The sequence below is a fragment of the Chaetodon auriga genome, chromosome 12, assembly GCF_051107435.1.
Source record: "Chaetodon auriga isolate fChaAug3 chromosome 12, fChaAug3.hap1, whole genome shotgun sequence".
Taxonomy (NCBI): domain Eukaryota; kingdom Metazoa; phylum Chordata; class Actinopteri; order Chaetodontiformes; family Chaetodontidae; genus Chaetodon; species Chaetodon auriga.
This window is the reverse complement of record NC_135085.1, coordinates 16263853-16281097: the sequence shown is the minus strand read 5'-3', so window position 1 is coordinate 16281097 and position 17245 is coordinate 16263853. Positions and strand designations below refer to the sequence as shown.

At 41.5% G+C, this 17245-nt stretch overlaps 2 protein-coding genes across 2 annotated transcripts; one reads left to right on the top strand and one right to left on the bottom strand.

Annotated features, from left to right (window-relative positions):
- Window positions 1–9: 9 nt before the first annotated feature.
- Window positions 10–1821, top strand: znf830 (zinc finger protein 830). Its single transcript, XM_076744524.1, has one exon. It carries the CDS (start codon window positions 106–108, stop codon window positions 1138–1140), a length of 1035 nt encoding a protein of 344 aa, XP_076600639.1. The 5' UTR covers window positions 10–105; the 3' UTR covers window positions 1141–1821.
- On the bottom strand, window positions 1407–8640 carry efcab14 (EF-hand calcium binding domain 14). The gene is made up of 9 exons (XM_076744523.1): window positions 7901–8640; window positions 6924–7072; window positions 6625–6770; window positions 5932–6030; window positions 5714–5821; window positions 4187–4339; window positions 3738–3843; window positions 3519–3650; window positions 1407–2952 (listed from the first exon to the last, which is right to left on the bottom strand). The coding sequence occupies exons 1-9, from the start codon at window positions 8074–8076 to the stop codon at window positions 2774–2776; spliced, it is 1248 nt and encodes a 415-aa protein (XP_076600638.1). The 5' UTR covers window positions 8077–8640; the 3' UTR covers window positions 1407–2773.
- Between the last annotated feature and the right edge of the window lie 8605 nt (window positions 8641–17245).

Sequence of the window (17245 nt, the reverse complement as noted above, 5' to 3'; positions counted from 1 at the left end):
CAGTTTGAACGCGAGTTTGTGTAGTTACGTCATATTCATGGGACGCACTTTTACTTCATCGCAAGCGGGTAGCCATCTAGCTAACAAGCTGCGTTGTTTACAAGAATGGCAACCTCTAAGAAGGGGAAGAAAGTTGTAAATCAAGAGGAACTCCGCCGTTTGATGAGAGAAAAACAAAGGCAGACAACAGACAAGAAGCGCATCGAGTCTCCTTTTGCAAAATACAACAGTCTCGGGCATCTCAGTTGCGTCCTGTGTGGCGTGCAGGTGAAGTCCGAACTACTATGGCCAACTCATGTTCTCGGAAAACAGCACAAAGAGAAAGCTGCGGAGCTGAAGGGCGGAAAGAGTCAACCAGTACCACAACAGAGTGAGCCAGTCAAAAGGAAAGCACCGGAGAACGAGGACGTCAACGGGAAAAAGGCGAAACCTTCGTCGGACGCAGGCCAGTCTGCATCAGGGCTACCAGGAGATTTCTTTGAGAAAGCCCGCGAGAAGGATGGTATTTCTGCGCAAAAGTCTGCTGGCCTGAGTCTTTTGGCTGGAGTTTATGATGAGGACGATGATGAAGCTGATGCCGAAGAGGCAGGTCAGGCAGGATCCACAAACCCCCCTCCTGAAAAGGCGGAAGTTGCAGGACTACCAAGTGATTTCTTTGACAGCTCCATCCCATCCGCACCCGCCATCTCCCATTCAGGATCCATCCTCAAAGCAGATGTGCTGGAGAAAAGTACAGAAAAGAAAGATAACACAGCCGAGGCACTGCCGGAGGGCTTCTTCGACGATCCTGTAAGGGATGCCAAAGTGCGCAACGTCGACGCACCCAAAGATCAAATGGACAAGGAGTGGGAAGAGTTTCAGAAGGAGATCCGACAGGTGAACACAAAATCAGAGGCCATCGTTGCTGAGGACGACGAGGAGGGCCGCCTTGAGCGTCAGATTGACGAAATTGATGAGCAAATTGAGTGTTACAAGAGGGTGGAAGTACTGAGAGACAAGCGGGATGTGGTGAAGAGCAAGCTTCTTCCCAGAAAGGACGAACGTATGGAGACAGATGTCAGCAACGAGGAAGAGGAGGATGAAGAGGAGCTGCTGGGGCTCTTGTCCCGGGACTGGAGGGCTAAAGGGGCTCTGGCTTAAGTTTCTCCAGAGGCTGTCAGACAGACGCCATGTGTGACAGACCTCAGTTTTGTCCAGAATGCTGATAAAACTGGTCTTGGAAAGGGATTATTTTTGTCTGTCAGTATCCAACAATTGTAAATATGTTTGTGGACCTTCATGTATTTTGTACGTTTCAGACTGGATTAAATGGGATTCAGTAATGCGCAACATTCTTGTCAAACACTGTTTAGTGCCACTAAAGTTTCTCAGTTCATGACTTAAAACACCAGATGGACCAAAACTCAAACCTTTAATTGTGTGTTTATTCATTGGTGCTCACACAAAAACACATTCATAAAATCCCCAATGTACAGTAGCAGCATGGATCCAAAAATCTATTTCATGATGGCCAAAGCTGTTACAGTTTGAGCTCAACTAACCATTGTCCTGCAAAAACAAGTAGTTGACTATGTTAAGTTTATAAATAATTGGTTCATGTTACATTATAAGCAACATGCAAAGCACAAGAGAATTATTTAAAAAATGTACAATGTTAAGATTAAGACTTAAATCTTACCAGCTCGACCCCCCTCACAAGATAATCTGAGAATACATTTAAACCATTTTTACAGAATACAACAATGTTTGAGTATGACAAATCTGTTATGTAAATACACCCTTATTAGGCCCATAAAAATGGAATAAAATGAATCAAGTAGAGAGTGATGTCAGTGCTTCTTATACTACCTGTTACGCATTGTGAGCTAGGTGTGCCTTCTGACTACTGCAACTTTAAACAAGCAATATCTAATATCATTTTGTTTGTTATTGCTACATATGCCTCATGAGTGACCACTTCAAAGTTCTCTCTGAATGATTCAAAGTGTTCATAGCCCTTCGAAACTTGTAGAACTCAAAACTGCAAAAACACAGATAAATGTACAGATGGACTAAACACGCGATTTCAATCAAAAAAAGTAGCAACAAACAGGAGATAAATGAAGGAAAAGAACACAGAACAGAAAGAAATCTGAAACTTAGCTTAGAAGTCCTCACTCCGGTGCTCAATTATATGTTTCAATTAAGTTAGGAATCTAAAAAAAAATCAACCAAAAGACACAAAAAATCTGTTTCTAGTAGTCATTTGTAAACATTCACTGAATTCTATCTCAGGTTCTATAAATAAGGTTCAGGTGAGTTGTACCAGGTGTTTGTGTTGATGGGTGGGGGCATCTGCAATGGACTGACAATTACAGCCTCCAGAAAAGCTAAATACACAGAAAACTTACATCAAGATGGTTGGGGGGAAAAAGAGGGTACAGGAAATCAGCAAGAACTGAAGGTGGAAAACTGGACTCAGAATATTTCACAACTTATTTCCAGGGTTTTCTTCATATAACTGTGGGATTTCATAAAGTAAGAGCTGAATATTCTGCAAACAGGTACTCAAATGGATTAACTTTCAAATTTAAGATGATGTTTTGTGGAAGAGGTTCTGTTGATGGACCAAGGAGGGGGGAGTAGGGGGCATGCCAGCGCCACTGTTCCACAATCAGTATGATAAATATTCAGTCACAAAAGTGCAGCAATTACAGAAGAGGGTGGGGATCCCCGAACCCCCAGACCCTGCTGGGTATTCCAATACTGTTCAGTGCTGTCAGTGATGATGTGCTCACAAACCCACAGCAGCTCTCAGCTCCACCAGTGAGTACCTCTGGTCCCCGTCACTGTCAAAACACTCCATGGTACGGGCGCTAGGAGTTGACGATCCAAATACTTTACTCAGGCAGAGGTGGGTCAGTCCGAGTGAATCACATCCAATGCCCTCCCGCTGAAAGATGTCTTCTAAGTCTATGAAGACATAGTTTTAATCAGAAACATGCAAAGACGGGTTTGTCTATGAGAGCACGGCAAAAGTTAAAGTATCCAACAGGTTGTTCAACATTTTGGGAAATACACGCATTTGCTTTCTTGCTGAGAAAATGATGCCACTCCTGTGTCTGTTTATTAAAATATGAAGCTACAACTGAGCTGCTGGCTTAGCATAAAGCCTGGAAATGGGGGAAACAGCTAGCCTGGCTCTGTGCAGAGTGAAAAGAAAAGAAAAAAAAAAATCAATCCTCCTCCAGCGGCTCTAAAGCTTACTAATGAACACATCTCATTTTTTTTATTAACAGTGTTATGTGCCAAGTACTTTTTGGCTTGAATCACTATCTTCTTGAAGTCTTGTCATCACTGTGACATTGCCAGGCAGCCAGTGGAGATTTAATATACCACAGCCTTATTTTTACTGCACAGACGTGGAAGCGGGATGGATATGGATCTCCACAAGAAAGCATATACGTGCATTTCTCAAAATATCACACCATTCCTTTAACCAGTGCTGAGATATTAAACTTTGGAGTATTAATGTGCACCTTTCAGAGAGCGGACACCAGGGAGGAACACAGTCCTTGGGCACCTTGTCTCAGCGTTTCTCTTTGAGCGATTTGGAGTTAAGAAACGTGGACGTCTGCTCGTCTCAGGCTCTGTCAGTGGTGTGGAAATCTCTGTGTTAAAAAGGAGAAAAAAAATATTAAAATGGGACACAAGGGAAAGAAAACCACTGCAGTGAACTACTTTATCCTACAAAGCACCTTTATCTCCAAGTGTTGCTTTGGTTGTAGTAGCTTCATTCACCGCCTCGGCTGCTGGACTTTCACTGGTGACTGGCAGTTGAGCTGCAGCATCGTTGTCTTTTGACTGCAAAGTAGATGGAAGATGAAATGTAAAATGCATTACATTGTGGAAAGATTGGGAAAAGTTAGCTAAAAATAACAGATAAATAGTGAAAAAACAGGTAAAAGTAGTGGACAATGCTTAACATAGAAAGGCAAAAGTAATGGATACACAGATTAAATAGTTAGCTAAAATTAATTGATAAATGGTTAAAATAGAGAGCTGAAAGTACTGGATACACAGCTGAAACAGGAAACAAAGTAATGATAATAGTCAGAACAGTTAGCTCAAAGTAGGCTGATGACAAAGCTGCAAAGGCTCAACCTTCACAATACAGAAATTAAGTGTGAAGCTTCATATTACTCACACTTTGCTTTGACCCATTCTCTAATAACAACACCCTCTGATGAAGTTCTGCAACCGTGGAGAGGAGGATGTGGATCTGCTGATCAGCCTGCGTGTGGTGCAGCTCCTCTGTCTGGTTCGCTTCACTCACAGCTTTTCTCAGGTCTGTTATGTCCTATGACAAAAATAAATAAATAAATAAATACATGTAAAGCAATCTGCAGTTTACTGTTGGATGAAGACTCACAGTCATCTGGTTTCTAACACGAAAGCACTGAGGGGAAATCAGTCGTGAATTAAAAGAATGGAGAATCGTATGTGTGATCAGGTTAACTGCATAAAAATATGTAAAACAGTGTGATTATTTGCTGAGCCTCTTTTCCCATCCCCCACAAAAAAAAGAAAAAGAAAAAAAGTGAAGAAAATATTCTGCAGTTGTCTTTGACCTACTTTTACTCAGCAAACTAAAGCATCTAAGCTCCCAAAATAGATTGCTACTTGTTTCATGTATTATGTATTATGTATCCATCGACGCATGTATCCAAGCAGTGACGGGACCTTCTTAACCCAGCGACTCTTTCAACGTAAGCCTGACAAGAACTGTGAAAACATCCAGGCATGCCGGGTAAACAAACAAACAAATTAATCTGGCAGTGGCAAAGTTCACAGCGGCTTCTGGTTTGGATTCCTGCCACAGTTAAGCAGATCGACGGACATTTCATCAACAGAATCATCTTGGCCGTATGGAGGTAGATTTGAGGCAAATGTGCAAAAGCACCACTGCAGCTCGGAACTGAGAAGGAGTACATTAGACACTAAGGTATTCAGCTAATTCACTTAAACACAATGCACTGTAAGCCAGTTTTATGTAAACACCACTCTGCACAAATTCATACACATATATGATAACGGATGAGAAAAGTGGCCTTAGGCAATACTTGCAGTGAGTGCAGAGATGAACATTAAAAAAAGACAAGCTGTCACGCAAAATAAGTGAAATCCAGCTTTGACTCATGAAAAAACCATTGCCTTTGCTCAAGTGAAATACGAGAGCTTGCGGCCCAATTATATTTACAGCACGAAGGAGCACGGCTTCAGATTCTTCTGTGCTGTTTGTTAGCTGCCAAAAACACTGTATGGACATTTGGCGGCCTAACATACGGCTTCCATCGGTTCAAAGAACATCTATCATTGCTAGTCATAACTGCTGATTTATTCTGAAATATAAATGGATGATCAAGTGTACACAAACTTGACATAAAATGTTAAATATGCAACAGTTACTCTGTAAGACCTGACAAAATAAAAGATGAAAATGAAGCCAACAGATAAAAACGCATATAAAAACGAAAGATCTAAACAAAAGAAGATGAAATCTGTGCAAGCGAAAGCCTGCACATGGGTTTCAAAGTAAGCACGGAGATGCATATTTGGAGCCCTGGAGGACAGGTTCAGGTCTGCAAGCCTTAATGTCGTATATAATCTGAACATGTTGTCATACCAGCTGTCAAATAAGAAACTATTAGACATTTCACTGGCTTGAATTTACCGTTGTCTTCTTCAAGTCATCGTCTTTCTTCTGATTTTCGAGAGCAGCCTGCATAGTCTTCACATCGTGCTGAACACTTGTTAGCGTGCTGCCGATTGTCGCAACACTCTGGAAAAGAGCAAAAACTCTGAAAGGTCAGATATGAAAATAGTACGCTCTCGAGCAAAAGTTAGAAAGTCATAAATGTCTCTTTTTGTTCCATTTTGTTCTGCCGTCACCTTCTGAAGCTCTTCGACTGTCGTGGGAAGACTGATTAAATCAGCGGCTGATTTCAAGTTGGCCTTTAAATGGTTTACTGCGGAGTCCAGCAAACTGATCTGCAGGGGTGAAATGACACAAGACGTTTAGTTGCATCTCTTAGACAGAATTGATCTATTTAGCCACTTCAACTGTTATTTTAATTCAATGTATTAAAGCTGCAACACAAAGTATGTATGAAACTTTTCTCTAATATGAAAATACTACATGTGAAATTGAAACCCATGTTTAGTTGTCGCACACAGTAAATCAATGTATTACCAGCTCTAGCTCTCATGTTGCCATTTTAAACAGAGAGTCAAATTACATGCTCAAACTGCTCCACGGAAAAAAAACCCAGAGAAAAGTGTACGCTTGCTCAGCTAGTATTGCTGGAAGGCAGGGAGACTGGATTTACTGCATTTACATCACACTGTTACTGTGATGCATGTGAAAAATGTACAGTTTACACTTTTACTTTTGGTTCTTGGCTTGCACAGCATTACATTAGCATGTGAAGTCAATGTCAAGAAAAGAAGTCTATGTTTACTACTACTGTTGAAATCATATGGTATTATGTATTTAACACAGATTCTCAGGTGCAAGGTATCAACAGTGCATGTACAGTTATCTGTTGTCATCAGTGTGAATGTTAAGGTGGCTTCAGAACTGACCTTTCTGTTCATTTCTGTTAGGTTTGACCAGAGCTTGCTCAACCCCTTGTCCCCGTTTTCAATGTCATCAAGCTTTCTCTCTTTGTTTTTCAGCTCCTCACTGAGTTTTGGTATTTCACTCGATGACACCTTCTGGCTGGATTCCACTGTTAAGAAAAACAGTTTGTTAACAGCGTCGGACAAAAGAATGCGTGACTGCGTAACTGGGATACAACTGGTTTATATTTACAAAAGGCAGTGAGCTTTTAATGGCCGTCACAAGGTAACTGTGTGTGGGTGTGTGCGACAGTAAGCCTTACTGCTGTGTAGCTTTTCTTTCAGCGCATCTAGATCTTCTTTCAGAGCAATCTGCATCCATATGAGTCCAGCACAAGCCATAACGCAGGCGGCTAGTATGATGAACAGGAACAAGGGGTAGCACACATTGCAGCACTGCGTGTAGCTTCTTCTGTAGAGACAAGAAACATGAGAATGTTGGACATTATAACTGCACGGCCTCTTTCATAATTAATAAAGGAGATATTTTCAGACGACTGCATGCTGTGTCCTGAGAATTATGAGGAGTACTGATAAATACTGGTGCTTGAAAATATGGGCTGCTGCATAATATATCATCACATCGTAGTCATGCTGGATGTAGTATCAATTATTTCTAATTTGGCTGCTCTCAGGCTTCTGAAAAAAGCCTGCACAAGCTTCTTGGTGTGCAAGATGTATCATGTTTGCATATGAGCTCAGATGTAGAGAAAGCAGATTGATGTGGCTATAGTACTTTATTTTTCTTTCTTTGAATCCCTGCACAGATTATAATACTGGTGGTGATGTACTCATGGCAGAGGTAAATGGGACTCTTTTGGTCTCAGAGCACATGTTGCTGAAAAACTCAAGATTTCAGCTTTTTCATTATAATTTTTCAGCTCACGTGAATGAAATAGTGTGTTCTCTTGTTCCAAGGTGCTGGCCACTTAATAATCTACAGCATTATAATGGTAGTAAAACAATGTATGCAGGAAAAACAATCAAACATCGAACTGAATTTTTATAAAGCACACATATTACAAAATACTGAAATCACACAGGTGATGTGAAGTGAGGCCAAATGTTTCAACCTTCGCATCTGTCTAGTTCACTTTTACTTGGTATCGGGTACTACTGCTTTACATTTTCTTTGGAAATTTAATAACATTTCTATGCAGCAAGATATTACTGATTGAGTAAACATACACCCATGTTATATCTTCCACCACAACACCACGCAGTTGAACAGATCACTTACTTCCCAAAGTTAGCTCCGCTGCTCAGGTTGTTGAACTCGTCGTCGTCCGAGCTCGAGTCGGACTCTGAGTCCGGCGGCTCGGTCCGGAGAAGTCGGTGACCGGACCCCTTTTTGGTCTTCTTTCTCTTGCTGTCCCCGAGCCCGATCAAGGCATTCAACTCCTTCCTTTTCTTCATCTTCTTCTGGGGGGTCAGCGAACCCGCCGAGCCCGATTTAAACCCGACTAAATCCAAAGTTTTGTCCAGTTTGGTGGATGTTGTCGTTTATGTAGCGGCTAAGCTAATTAAATGTCCTCTTGCTAGCTTGAATTTCAACCACGCAAGGTTGCTAATGGACATTAACACATCGGACACTGCCGGTCGCCTTGTTGACTTGCACCTAACACACAAAAATGTTCAAGAGTTGATCGACGTTACGTTACTCTCCCCGAAAAAAGCTTCTCTTAAACAACTTTTTTCTCTTAGCTGTCGGCTGTACACATAGCATACATTAGCTAAATCGGCTAGCATCTGACAGCTTGCTAACGGTAGCTAACAAGAGCTGGCTATCGTTAGTGTGCTATCACATCGTTTCAGCGAGGTTTGAAAATACCTACCCCGACGTTTTAGAAGCACCGAAAAAGGTATTCGATTCAAAAAAGAATAAAACCTATCTATTATAAAATCAAAATATTCGGCACTGTGTTTCCAGCGATACGTCCTGCTGTCTGTATTGTTTGGGCAGGGCGTCCCAGTAACCTCGCAGCTGATTGGTGCAAAGAGAAGCTAACTTCCTCTGTTCTGTCAGGAAGCGACACCGAGCACAACACCACCCGCCACCGTCAGGCAGTGGACGTCGCTGCGCAAATGAACGATGTAAACTAAGTAAGTAGGATTAGCATGGCGATATAACTGAAAAACATGTTAGATTTAAGTAGCCAAAGACAACGCGAGAGGCTGCCGGCATGCAACAGTACAGAAATGATAACAAAGCGAAAAAAAAGCTAAATATGAGGCTAAAGTTGCCATGACAGTTGTCCATTTGCGAGTTTTAATTGTGTTTCCCCCCTTCAAAGTCTGTTTAACTGAGACCTACTTTCCCCTCGTTTCCTCATCTGAGTATGTTTAGTATTTTACACTAAGCCTTTATTCTGCTCATTAGAATAACCTCAGCAAGGTTTTTTTTTTTTTTAAATAATGAGTCTAATTTCAAGGTCCAGTGAAATAATCCAAATGAAAAGCAGGTCATCTGTATTGTTAAATATTTTCACTTTTTTCTATTGTGATTTGATTTCCGAACATCATTTTGATTCTTTTATATGGGATTTAGCATACCTTTTTATTATTGTGAATATGTCCTTAATGATTCCTACTACATTGTCAGCCCCATTAAATCCATTTGCACAAGGACTGAAACAGTTTTTTGTTTTTTTTTATTGTCGACCAATCTGTGGATTATTTGTCAGTTGATAGTGAAAAATGTTTATTAGATGTTCAGTTTACAGTGTTTTAAACCAGAGAAAAGCAGCAAATCCTAGCCTTTGAGAGCACATGTTTGCCATTTTTCCATTGATAAATGGCCCTAAGGATGAATCAGTAATTAAAATTCAGTTGAATTGAGTTTTTTAAATTAATTGTCTAACCAATTATTTGACTAAATGGCTCTTATTTGCACATTTGCAACTTGTATATTGTTATATGTGCGTGACATCCTATCCCTCAGGCCTTTGTCATCTTCGTGTCACTGTGTTTGGCTGTTTACATAATAATTTCAAAGAGTGAGGATTTAATTTTTTGTTTCAATTCGCCTCTTCCAGCAGGGGTCCGCTAGAAATCCAGCTGACCTGGGGCGCTATTGGGCTGACCCAGCAAGACGCATGGGCTGAGAGGAGGCAGGGTCGCTGCAGACTGGCCTTTAGCTCTTTTTCACTGAAAACGGACTCCCACTGGTCTGCTTCTGGCTTTGAGAAAAATGTTCCTTTATGTGCCTGGACCCCCATACTACCACAGTACAATGCTAATAATAATGACCTGAATGAAAATCTCCACACTGGACCAATTTACTAACACACAAAGGAACTGAGATGCTCCTCAGTATCTCAGTATGAGTTTTGTTATTGAGTCGCAAGAGATGAGGCCTACTGCTGATGCTTTATTATCCTCAGAAAAGAATTTCTCAAGGCAATGCTTGTCAGTTCACAATAATAGCATGATGCCACCCACACAAATACAAAGCTAATGCCATTATAGCTTAGTCGGACTGATGTGCCTGCCCTGTTATTTAAGTGCATTAAACTGGGAGGCAGCTACTGTATTGTTTTGAATGCATTTACTGTGAATCCAGCAGTGTCATGTAGGTAGCAGAGCAAAATTCAATCAGTGGCTCGTCTTCACGAAGAACACCCGGTGGGGGGACAAGCATCACGCTGAGGGCCTGCGCAGACCCCCGCCAGCGCGAGGCTGCAAATCAAAGCACCAGAGGTGTTTCATCTCATCGCTGTTGTCTCTGTTTTTCATCTGGGGTTAAAACTAAAAGGATGACACTTCAACTTATGGCTCCTCACATCTACAGCCAGGTAGGGAGCATCAGGCATTAGAAGCCCACAATTCTGATTAGTACAAAACACTTGTTTTCACACTTTGTTCACAGCAGGGTTTCTCATATTCTCACCAGGAGTGATTCTTGCAACTGTCGGGCAGGGAGCTGCCTTGGGTGCTGAGAGAGAATGTAAATAGTGGTGGCATGATAGGAAATACTGAATAGAATTGACTGCTAATTGACGGCTTTCATCTGACATGGCAGACTGTGTGAATACAGATTATCATCAGTTGGAGGCAGGGCTGCTGTTAGAATACCAATTTCTCTCACCAGGCGTTTTTTTTTCCTCCCCGTTTATTTAGAATCTTTCAACCATTATGTTGGATGACTCAACTAGCAGACATGAAAATTTCATCATAAAATACATGCTGGCAGGCAGATGAGATGGGACCCACATAGTATTTACAACTGTGACACATGCTTGAACTTCTACACTTCTGTCTCTGACAGCAGCCGTCTGACGCAAACGCATAATTAAGAATAACGCATGACTTTAGTTCGGATTTGATTGTTTGTTTGTGATATTTATTAATCATCTTCTTACTATGAGGAATAGGGGCCTACGCGAACATCCAGTTGTTTCCCTAATTTTTTTTTAGAACCGTTTGGTTGTGTCCTGTTTTGTACAGAGGGCTGAAGTCATGGCGTTATGACTGGGTTAGCCTCCACTTCACTAGCTTCTATAGCTCAGTGCTAACTCTCATTCAGCCTTTCTGTTGTTTACATCAGCAGTCGGTGGAAGAAGTTGATTTTAGGTTAAATATTTACTTTGCATCATCGTAACTCAGTTTCATCTGTATTGTTAAACGCTCTGTTCTGAAGTCATTTTTTACTTATATTGAATAAGTCAACATCTTTATTTAAGCATGTGAAGCGAGCTTCACGTGACTCTCCTCCATGGCGGGATTTTTAGCTGGCGTGGGATTTTGAATGAGGTTTTCTTACTTCTGGCACAGATCCCAGAGGTTTTGGTGTCACCTCAGCTCTCTGTTAGTAGGAGAAGTAGTTGACCAATCAGAGCCTTGTAGGCGGGGTTAAAAATGGCGACCAGCGTAGTTGAGCTTGACGCGCATTTGTTGTTGTGAACCAGCTTATGGAAGCAAGTTTTTAATCGACATGTTGTTTTGGACACCGTTAGAAAAAGGTGATGTCACATACTTCCGAGCACCAATCAGGATTCAGCAACGTTGTATTCAAAATGTGATGACAGTTTGAGGGTTGCCTGGCAACTGTTCAGTCAAGTCTGAGCAAACCACACCCACACAGCGATGATGGAGCAGATGGTTTTCAAGTGCACTTTTTCCCCCAAACTTTAACTTAAAGTGTTACTTATTAAGTCATGAATATTTAATAGTACAGAAAAATATTTAAGATTTGAAGCCAAGTTTTCAGGGGCTTCAATACCACAGTGAGAATAAGGATGCACTGCTTCAATTAATATGTGTTTGTTATGTGATAAATATTTATTTCAAATATGAGTGAATTATTTAGACCGCTCAAACTTTATTCTGTGTGATGTCTCCAGCTGCTTTGGTGTGGGCAGCGATACATCAGCAGCGTATCCAGAACATGATACGTCTGCCGCTGACACCAGAGCTGTGACATGAGAGCAGAGTGAGCCAAAAAAAAAAAAAAAAAAGCTTGTCAAAGCTAAGAGTGATCTGTAGCATTTGAGTGACCCCGTCCCACATGTCTGGTGTCAGTCAGCCTCTGATAGTGTACAAATGGGAATCAGCAGGGGGCAATGTTGACACATCAAACAATCCCAGACATGCAGCATGGAGGCAACACTTGTGTCAAGGACAGGAGAGCATAGAATCACAGGCTCGGCTCTGTCTAATGCCTGCAATGCAAACATTTTTTCATGTTGATCATTTCTGTGCTGTAACATCGACTGCAGTAACCTGCGACCGTAAAGGGCATCCATGTTTCACGCGCTGTCAGCGTTGGCCACGCACACACACATTCAGCTTCGTTTAGGCTGCAAAATGCATTTGAGATCATGTAATCATTAATAATGGATGCGATTGTAACATTCGCCATTGTGAGTAGCCTGGAAATATTTTCAGTGCGAAAGCGAAGAGGAGAGGGGAGATGACAGTTTGACGACTATTTGCAGCTTTCATTGTAACTCCCTCTGTGTAGGAGTGTCAGTTAAATGCCTTAAAAGTAAGAAGAGCATGTAGAGGACAGGAACATCGTGATTTAGCGATTAATTCCCTGTCTTCTGCCAGAAATCAGACTGTGGCGACACTTAACTGCAGAGGCCGCCACTGCAGTGATACAGCAAAGGTCTGATATCATCTGAAATGGATAAAAGGGAATAGATTAATATATTAAGCAAATGAAAGGGGTGAGAGACGGGAAAAAATCAGACAGGGAGGGCGTTCCTTGATTGAAATTGTGTGGAAAGTTCAAACCGTATGCGCAGCAAATTCAAGAGCTGTCGCAGTTAATTGTTTATCGTAAATCTTGTAAATCGTAAACATGTTTATGTAAATCAACGCGGAAGCTCAGCGCCGTTAATAAAGCAGTTGTACTGATAGGTCTCCCATAATGCAGTTGAGTATAACGCGGAAATATCAGACATTTCAAATTCAATGAGATTTAAGGATTGGTTTCACAGACAGACAGCCAAAGTTCTCTTTTTTACTATATTAGACCAGGATTAGTTTAATCCTTTCCTGTGAAATAGGCCCTTCATTTTCCTGGTAATGTCTTCAGTGCACTAGGTATCTTCTTCTTCGGGTTTTCTTTTATTTGCAGAGGAGACGGGGGGGAAAAAAGAAGAGACAATTCAAATCCACATAATCACTTTTTTTTTCTTCCATCTTTGGAAATGGTTTCAAGCAAGTTTACTGATTTGCAGCATAGTCAAGAGATGGCAGAAGAATAAGAAGAAAAAAAGACATCAGAAAAAGACGAAAAGGCAAACAGGAAGAAGTGGAGAAGCAGTTGACATGTAAAGGAAATCAGAAAATGGGGGCGAGAGGGGGCGTAGAGCATCTGAAGGGGGGGAGGGGGGGGATTCATTGAAGTTTGGCCGATTTGATTAAAAACTGTTTATGTGAGTGATTAAAGCATGACAGAAGGGTAATTGATTTTATTGATGGCAGCCTATGTGCAGACTGATGCTGAGAGGAGACAAGAACAATGCTAATTTTCCACAATTTTAATAAGGTGGGACTGGATTGTGCGGATCTTGTACCTGTTTTTCCAAGAAACCCCTCCGAGTGCACGGCGGGGGTAAATTGTGGTAAACAGAAATACTGCTCTGGCCTAGTTTTCTCTCACACAGCGGCTATTCTATTAAGTACATCCAGCTTGCAGCAGACCAGGCTCCCTTTACTGCAGCTCGTCTGTGGCATGGGCTGATGGGTTTTGTGCTGTGAAATGCAGCCATATGCGTTTGCTGTAGCTGCTGTTATCAGAGGTAGACATTCAGAATTTGCGCTTCTTTCAGTTTTATTACATTGCTCGACGTGCGATGGTTGCATCGCTTCTGATTTTTCTGCTCCTCTTTCGAGAATTTTCCACAGAATCTGCTATTAGCGGCTTACATCTGTCTGTTTCACACTGAGTGAGTGGTTTAAAAGAAAACATCTCCAAGGCAAATACAGAGGGAGTCATTTTTTTCCTCAAAGACAGGGAGTGAAATGTGACATCCTATCCCGCACACTGTAATTTTTAACTTGTATTGGCAGTTGCATAAACTGGATTTCTCTGTGTGTGTGTGTGTGTGTGTGTGTGTGTGTGTGTGTGTGTGGCTGCAGTCCTCCTGAGTACAGCTGTTCAAGAGAGTTTAACATTGACAGTAAATGTGACAGTTTAAGTGTTAGAGGAAGTACTCAGATCTTTCGCTAAAAGTAGCAGTAACAGTGTGTAGAAATACTCTGTTGCAAGTAAATGTCCCGCATTCAAAATGTTACTTGAGGAAACAAGTATTAGCATCAAAAAATACTTCTCATTATGCAGCGTGACCCCTTTCAGAATAAAGTATATCGTGTAATTGTGCTACAATTGTCGATGCATTCATGTGTCAGCGTCGCTTTAATGTTGCTGCTGTAAAGGCGAGGTTAATTTTAACTACTTTAAATAAGGCTGGATAGCTTCATCTGTCATAATACACTGTAATTCATTTACTAATTATATTTTCTGTTAATTAATTCTGCAAGAACTGGTAGCTAAATGTTTAAAATAATTGTGCAATATATCCCTCTGAGTAGTACTGCAGTAGAATAAACTCTCCCACCGCTGTGCTGTTTAATGGAAATGTCAGAGGATGAGTAATAGATTTGTTGTGCACATGTAGATCACTTCTGTTTTTTAGCAGACCTGTGTCTCCATGTGAGCGTCTAACTGAAATATGTGTGAAAATCTGTAATCTAACTCTCACCTAATGGCATGATTTTCCCCTCTAAATGATCCTAATCTAATTTAATAATTCTCCTCACTCCCTCAAAATGTGTGAGAATTAAAACTACTCCGCTCACATTACCTTGATTGTGGCGTTTACAAAGACTTTACACATGTGGGGTTTGAACCAACTGGAACATCTGCTCAGTGTTAATGCAGCTTGCACCTGATTGGAGAAACTGGGAGTGTTGCAGCTACGCCGAGCTAATGGAGCTAATGGTCTAATCACCTCCATACACACGGTCATGGAATAATTCCAGCCTTATTACAGTATTTGCTTTTCATTTACTGTATTTAGCCTGGACTTATTCAAGAAAACATATAAATATCAGATGTCCACCTAATTATTTTATGCTTTTTATTGCATTTTAGTACTTCCAATAAGGTGATCGTATAACACTGAAGCTTCAGTTACAGACATTTCTCAGCGTGTTTGGATGAGAGAGAAAGCAGGCCAGTTCGCGTTTCCTTCCGTGTAAACAAACATGAGGTGGCAAAAATAGATTCCTTTGCCTTCTGATCGTCATCTTAGTCGCAGAAACTGACACAGCTGTGTTTGGGGAAGGGAGAAAAAAAAGAATCCCAGACATTTTAAGCTCGACTCCACCATCGCGTGGTTCCTCTATCTGAATGCCACACTGTGCTGTTATTTGCTTGTTTGCGGTCATTCCTTTCACTTGCTCGATTCCTGCTCGCCTCCCTCAGCCTCGGCCATTAATGAGCTCTTTTTTTTTTTTCCTTCTTCTTCTTTCTTGCCCTCAGAACTATTGCTGACTGGAGGGTTGCGGGTTGTCCAGTGCATGAAAAGCACAGGAGGGGTGTCAGTTTATGAGATACTGGAACCATCGTGCTTGGCAAGGACAACCACAGCAGCACCCTCTGTGTCGCTTAATTCTGCAAAGCCTCGTCTGCTCGCTTTGTACTGCAAGCCACAGCCATGTGCCTGTGATCCACTGTCTGTGGAAGCCATTCACTTCCACGAATGGTGTAATGCATCTAATAATATTCTCCTAAGTGCTCCTGATTATTGGGAGTAACAAGCAGTTATGCCCCAGTTATGAAACAGCAGCATAATTGTTTTCTGGAGAAAACAAAGGGAGAATTTGAATATAGTTAAGGACAAGCACAGTTTCTCCTCAGCACGTTGGCTGCTAAATGAAGTGTGCTTCTTACTTATGTTGGGGTGCAGGCAACGCTGTTTAGGCTCTTTGTGCTTGGCTGCATTCATCTACTGTCAGGCTGAAGTTGATCTGCAATTCTCTTTGTACAAGATCCTCTCCCAGCATCTACGAAGCAGACGCACGAGGGAGAAACCTTGACGAGGCGCATGAGAAGAAAACCAGCACATTCGGGTATGACTAACACCTTCAAAGCATTCTCCGTCAGCCAGATCTGTTTTGTGATTCAGCCTATAGTAGAGAGGAGCAGCACGTGGAGAGAGATATTCTATATTTTCAGCAGCATGTGTTATTTGTGTTTCTCTGGACCTTGAGGTTCGTGGAGCCCCCGCAAAATGAAGTGAGAGCTTGCAGCAGCTGCCAGGTGGCACGTCGCATGGAAATACTACCTCCTCTGATGAGGTCGAGAGGAAAGACAAATTTTTAAAAGGAGAGAGGAAATAAGAGGATTAGGGCTGATAATGCGTGTGCAGCCTCCCACTAAGACAAGTGTGCCCTGTTGCAGAATACCTGTGGCTCACGTAAGGGCCTGTTTACAATGGATACATAGACACGCAAGGAGCCTTGTGATTGGTCGGGGGAGGTTGTGTTAGTGGCAGATGTGATGTGATCTTTCAATAAATTATGTCAAGAGCTGAAGGTCAACAGTTTGTAGATGCTAACGGCACATTGCTCGCAAGGACAACGTATCATTTCGTGTTTTCCTGAAGCACGCACTTTTAATGGTAAATTGCACATTCTGAATCCCAATGTCACCGAAGCTGACTGAAAAAAAAAACAAAAAAAAAAAAACCTTCTGCTGTTACTGCGTCTTAAGTGCAAGTAAATGTGGCCAATACACCTTGGCAGCAGACGTGCTCCGAAAGCATCCTGAAAATATTTCAAAGTGAATTCAGTAACCATAATGAATAGCCTGTGAGTGTGAAAAATGATCTAAGAAATGTTATTATCAAAGAAGACTTTGTGCCGTTGTAAATCACTGGCCCGGGTGTTCACCACGTGCAAAGGATTTACTCGCAATCTAGTGTTTGGAATACATTCCAGCAAAGAAATGTTCAAGGTTAACTCACTCCAAATTTTGCAATTGATGTAATTAGTGTAGTGAGCGGAACACATGTTTATTTGCTTAAAAAGGACCAGACAGAGTGGCCAAATGTGATGGAAAAGTGCCAAA

Coding starts and splice junctions, on each gene's coding strand:
- znf830 (XM_076744524.1), top strand. CDS start 106: ATGGCAACCTCTAAGAAGGGGAAGAAAGTTGTAAATCAAGAGGAACTC.
- efcab14 (XM_076744523.1), bottom strand. CDS start 8,076: ATGAAGAAAAGGAAGGAGTTGAATGCCTTGATCGGGCTCGGGGACAGC. Junction 6,031..6,624: donor TAACAGAAATGAACAGAAAG/GTCAGTTCTGAA, acceptor TCACCCCTGCAG/ATCAGTTTGCTGGACTCCGC. Junction 4,340..5,713: donor ATGACTTGAAGAAGACAACG/GTAAATTCAAGC, acceptor TTTTTGTCATAG/GACATAACAGACCTGAGAAA.